This window comes from Diplotaxodon limnothrissa, linkage group LG7, assembly GCF_057381915.1.
Source record: "Diplotaxodon limnothrissa isolate DT_005_m linkage group LG7, D_limnothrissa_male_GT1.1, whole genome shotgun sequence".
NCBI classification, from domain to species: domain Eukaryota; kingdom Metazoa; phylum Chordata; class Actinopteri; order Cichliformes; family Cichlidae; genus Diplotaxodon; species Diplotaxodon limnothrissa.
The window spans coordinates 8,389,702-8,395,767 of record NC_140602.1 but is presented as its reverse complement, the minus strand read 5'-3'; the positions used below and the strand labels follow the sequence as shown (position 1 = coordinate 8,395,767).

Genomic DNA, 6,066 nt, shown 5'->3' with positions numbered 1-6,066 from the left:
AAATAAAACAAACATTTTTATTGTCATCTTGATGTAGGAATAGTCACAACCAACAGCAGCTTTCACACACAGCGGTCCGTCGAGCTAAGTAACGCAAAAGTGAAAGTTCCCATGTTTTCCTGGATCGGGGAAGAGACGTATTCCTTAAATTCTTGGAAGCCTTACTTTTGTGGCTAGTGAGCTTTAAAGAAGTACAGGCGACACCAAGTGGTGTTAAAGCGTCAGTGACGAAAAAATAAATAAATACATAAATAAAATAGAATAAAATAAAAATAATAATAGCATGATTCTCCGAGCGTAAATTTTAAGAAATAGATGTGTAAAAATTACATTTTTTAAAAATCACATTGGTCATTTACTGTCCTGTAATTTCAAAAATACATGTTTAAAATGGTGGTTTTTTTCCACAGAAAACGTTTTAACACTATATATCTACTGTAAAAATAAATAAATAATGTAGTAGTAAAAAAATAGTAACTTTTCTTTAATTTTTATTAGTCTATAACCCAATTACTTTGATGTAGCATGAATACCCATTGGTGAGGCCTCATTAGTGGAGATGTCTTCTTTCTGTTTTGTTTTTGTGCATAACTTCTGTGTCTGGGCACTCCTCTGGATATTCTTACACCAGAGAAGAGCTTCTTAACTTTGATCACCACCTGCACTCATGTATATATCTATCTACTTAGCACTTTTAATTCTTATTCTTATTTTTATTTTTATATCTATTTAAGCGTTTATGACAGTATGTTTGCACTAAGCACCGCAGCAATTTCCTAATGTTGTAAACCTGCTCAACATTTGGCAATAAAACCCTTTCTGATTCTGATTCTGATAATGTTATTAGGGTCCATTACTTTGTGCAAGTTAATCTGTCCACAAGTGCAGAATTTATAATAACAGTTCTTTTTTCACTCACATGTGTCATGTGTACATTATGGATTTACATATGTAAATTCATACTTTTTCTAAAATCTGGTATGTTTGAGTAACATTAATAACCCAGAACAGAGCAATACATAAAAACACAAACACGGCATTTCAGCTTGTGGAAGCTTGATAAAATAAGCTCCAAATGTTACAGCACTCTAAAGCAGCTACGACAAAGTTATCCAATAGATGAAGATAGAATTTAATTCATTGAATTTTTAGCCCAAACACTGGCTGGTCCAGTGTGCCTAACTAGTGAACCACTTCAAATTAACCGTGGGTTTTCCAAAGCGGTGTCCCTCTTCAGTGGCCTCCCCACCTTCACGGTGCTCGGGTCACATTCCAGCATCTCTCTGATCCAATTGTCATCCAGCGCTCCCTCTATGAACTCTTCCAGACTGATGATTGCTGCAAGGACGGGCACCGATTAGACAAACACCACTGGACTGACTGTTAATAATCTGTCTGTGAGGGTTGATACTAGTGAATGGAAAGTTTTGGGGCTAAATTTGGGGAACCACCGTCAGTAAAATATGCCTCTGTATATTATCCAGAGTATTGGTTGTCTTTAATTATATCAAAATGGAAAAGAGCAAATCATATCTTTTAGATTAACATTTTTGCCTCTTACTTATTTTGTGGGTTGAGCAATCCATTTGCATTTTGTTATTTTTAATCAGCATCAAACATGCTACAGTTTTGTCTTCAATTAGCCTTATTAGGCTTCAAGGATGTTTTTATTGTTTAAAGTTGTTACTAAAGATACTTTTAAAAACAAACCACATTTTAGTGGTGGATTTATTTATTTTTTTAAATTGGATTGTTTACCTTTTCTATAGAAACATATATAATCAACTTTGATACACATAGAAATAACATTGCAGTATGATTACACGCAAAAAGGAGGGAAAAGTCGCCTCACCGTTATTGTCTTTATCTAATCTCACAAATATCCTGCTGGTGCATTCTTCAGCTGTAAGTGGGTTCGGTTTGGTTAAACCAGCAGCCACGTTCATCTTATAAACAGCCTGTCCGAACAAAGAAACGCACATCAGTCGAACTGCAACATCTGGCACATCTTCTGTTTTATATACCACGACACAGAGCCTGTACACCTGCATGATCTCCAGCATTTCCTCCTTTGTGATGGCTCCGTCTCGGTCTTTGTCATAGAGCTTGAATGACCAGCGCAGTTTCTCAACAGCTGAACCTTCAATAAGCATGCTGATGGCCATGACATACTCTCTGAAGTCAACCACCCCATCCTGAAAAAAAAAAAAAAAAAGCACCACACAGTTAATGTTTTGTTTCAGTTTTGTGATGCATGACTATGAAAGCATGTCCTTTCTTTTAGTTGTCTTCAATATGCCTGGAGAACTATTTCTGAAGGATATTCAAAGATTTTTGGATGTTTGCTGCCTTTTGTTCAGTTCTGTCAAGATGATCTCACAGATACGCCTTTAATTCACTGGCAGTGTGTTTGGGATCACCATCATGCTGAGAAACGAAGCTGTTGCTAATTAGTGTCTTTCCAGATGGTATTGTATGATGGATCAAAATTTGATTGTAATTTTTGCACTCTTAATTTAATCAATTTTGACAAGATCCCCACCACCACTGGCCGCCCCCTACAGAGCCTCCATTGCGTTTTAGAAAATGGCTCTACACACTCACTGTTGTACCCATCCCCTGACATGACCCCTACATTCTGACAATCATTTAAACATTTCACATTTGGATTCATCTCGCCACCAGACCTGTTTTAGCTGATTTTCAGTCCAGATCTTGTGTAATTTTCATTCCTCAGCCTTTTCTTCCTGTTTCCATTCTATATGAATGGTTTCTTCACAGACACCCTTCCACGAGACCATTTCTCTTTAACCTCCAAAGACCTGAACTCTTCCACGGCATGCGCTTTTAGTTTCTCTTTGATATTTGGGCTGATTGGGACCTGATGAATGTAAAAACAAAGAATTACCAGATTTTTTTTTTTTTTTACCTAATTTTTGTTTCTAAGAAAAATGAGAGCCACATATGAGGATATTCGTTTCGATAGAACAGTAGCAGTATAATGTCCTCTTAAGTGGATATCAGGCGCTTGTAGAGCAAAATTGAGTATTTATGTCTAAATAACCCAAAATGTGATGTCCACATTTGTGGACACCAGGTCCTAGGAGGTTAAGCTTCAGCATGATAATCTAATACATGGATCAACTGAAGGCCCAGATGCATCTCTGAGCAAAACTACCACAAATTTATGCCTGTCAAAATATCTAATTTTTGGCACTTTTCATAGATTAAATGACAATAAACGCTTTGAATCTTGAATCTCTTTGAATCCAAAGATATTGGAACAAATTATGTACTCTTGAGACTGGCTCCCAGGCTTCCTACAGATACAATTTTAAATGGGCTATTCGTTAAACTTATGTGAAGACAACACTGGTTCATCCCTTGAATTAGGTGCCCTTTTATTGCCTGAATGATTCAGTGTTAAGTGAAAAAAATAATTCCTCTAAAATATTTCAGGCACAAAGAGTGAAAAAAAAGTGTGTTTTTCTATGAATACTTTTTTGGAAGACCTGGATAATTATTACTCAGGTTTACTTTAACCTCCTAGGACCTGGCGTCCACATATGTGGATATCACATTTTGGATTGTTTTAGACCAGAATACTACATTTTGCTCTACAAGGGCCTGATATCCACTTACAGGGATATTATACTGCCACTGTTCTATTGAAATTTAAAGCCAATGTCCTCATATGTGGATCTCATTTTTCTTAGAAACAAAAATTAGGTTAAAAAAAAAAAATCACATAATTCACTGTTTTTACATTCATCAGGTCCCAATCAGCCCAAATAGCAAAGAGAAATTAAAAATGCATGCCATGAAAGAGTTAAGGTCTTAGGAGGTTAAAACTTTGCAATTCTGGATTTCATGGAGGCAAAAATATAAAGAAGTGAGTGGTGACTCAATACTTTTTCAAGACTCCTGTACTGTATAGACCTACTCTATAGAGTCATGCTTACCCCATTGCTGTCGAGCGTGCGGAAAATCTGTTCTGCATACTCTGCTGACTCACTGCCCACAGTTCCATCACAGAAATGCCTTTGAAACTCGTGAAGAGCGATTAGCCCACTTGGACACTCGATAACAAACTTTCTGCCACAGATAAAAACAACAGTTTGTGTTTTAATACACCAAAGGATTTGGAAAACAAGGGGAGTTTGAGAGAGGGGTCTGATTTGAGAGAAAATGTGTCTTAAATTGAGAATCAGTGGAATTAAGGTCAACCCATCCCCAACCTGTGTGGATTACATGTGTTTGAAAGCTTATTTACAGAGTGCGGCACAAGTGCCAAGATAATTAGGCCAAATGACATCATGGCAGAGTGAAGCTGATCAGTCCACAGGAGATAATACTTTACTTTGTTGCTGATGCTGTTAGTTTTGCAGATTTGCCTGCAAAAACAACAAATTCTAATCTGGCTAAATACACTGGAAATTCCTACAATGCTAAAATCAATAAGAGTAAAAATAAATGTATTGATCCCAAATTCAAGTACACTCTCGCGCTGATGGATGCTTATTTTAAATATGCTCAAACATTATTTAACCATGAAATTAGCACATGCGCAAGTAATTACAATGAGCGCCAGATTGCTCTAAAAACTACATTTCAGATTTTTGTAATACTCTTGTCTCTGGATGATGTCAGTGAGAGCAGATTTCCTAATGTGGTCAAAAGTTCCCATTCAGCTGCTGTTTATACCTGTTGTTTGGAGGGGCAGCCAATCAAAGCAAAGTTGGCTCAGGAGGCAAAACTGCTTGTTTCAGTCAGAGAATGAATTGAAGTCCAGGATAATAGATGTGCAAGGATTGTTTTGAACAAAAAATCTCTTTAAGTTGTTCTATAAATTTCATTCATTTTCACCCCTGTGTTGAGCAGCTGGATAAAACATGGACAGGTCACCCAGTCTAACTCAGGGCAACGCAGAGGCAATCACTCAGCTTATATTTACGCCCATGGTCAATCTGGTTTCAGGACTTCACCTAACAAGGACATCTTGGGACTGTGAGAGAAAGCTGGATTACCTAAAAAGAACCCACGCAGGAACAGGGAAACCATGCAACCTCCACACAGAAAGGCTCCACCCAGCTAGCAGGTTCAAACAAAGAACCAACTTGCTTTGAGTCTTCAGTACTAACCACTGCACCACCATGCCATGTCTGTTCCGTTCTGGGCATGAACGTAATAATCAATTTAAGGCTAAAGAAAATCTGCATCTGTTTTCAACTTCCTGTAAAAATTTAAGACAAATTCAAAAGCTTACCTGAACCATTCATACAGCTCTGTAACATATGACTTGCTTCTTCCACAAGTCCGGACAGCGGCTTGGCCCATACTGTAAAGACAAAGCAGCTCCGCACTCACCACTGACTTTACTTTGCAGAAATCCCAGCTTACGCTATGCTTTCTTAGTTGCTCCAAGCACTGCCTTATCACATCTGACAAATTACTCTGAGCTAATCTCCTCACATGAGGGGAGGTGGGGGGACAAAGAGAACAATGTAATTACTCAAGACAGTGCACATCACCAAGGGCCATGCAGACTGAAGGGTGTTTCTATCAGAGCCAAGAAATCATTTAAAAATAAATAATCAACCAAAGTTTCAGCTGAAGTTTCAGTAAACTAATATTTATTCACAACCTGGGAAGACGGCCCAGACATGTTGATAATAGCAGCAATAATCCATCAGACAACATCGTCTGGAGCCTGAATATCGAACATGACTAAACTTGTGGCAGAAACCAGTATGGACAGCGGCAGTAGCAAACTGGCAAATAGCCTGGAAAATATAACCCCAAGAGTTCAGGTCCTGCCTCTGGTGGAGCAACTGGCGCTCAAGTCTTGGCTTTCCATTTCAAATAATGCAATTGTTTTTAAAAATTAAATCAGTAAAACCAAAGCAACATGCAGCTACACACAGACACGGACATGAAATAAAACATTCCCTACCTTACAAAAACTATTTTATTCTGAACAGACAGAAGCAAAACATACACCTCTTTAAAAAGGTTCATCACTAATAAACCACATAAGCTGATGCGTTAGTTTTCTGGGAAAGTGGC

The 6,066-nt window shown here is 37.8% G+C and overlaps 1 protein-coding gene across 1 annotated transcript; it reads right to left on the bottom strand.

Moving 5' to 3' along the window:
• Positions 1-1,195: 1,195 nt before the first annotated feature.
• On the bottom strand, positions 1,196-5,364 carry LOC146627711 (guanylyl cyclase inhibitory protein). Its single transcript, XM_085358942.1, has 5 exons — positions 5,267-5,364; positions 3,963-4,095; positions 2,046-2,195; positions 1,853-1,958; positions 1,196-1,338 (listed from the first exon to the last, which is right to left on the bottom strand). The coding sequence occupies exons 1-5, from the start codon at positions 5,335-5,337 to the stop codon at positions 1,196-1,198; spliced, it is 603 nt and encodes a 200-aa protein (XP_085215068.1). The 5' UTR covers positions 5,338-5,364.
• Between the last annotated feature and the right edge of the window lie 702 nt (positions 5,365-6,066).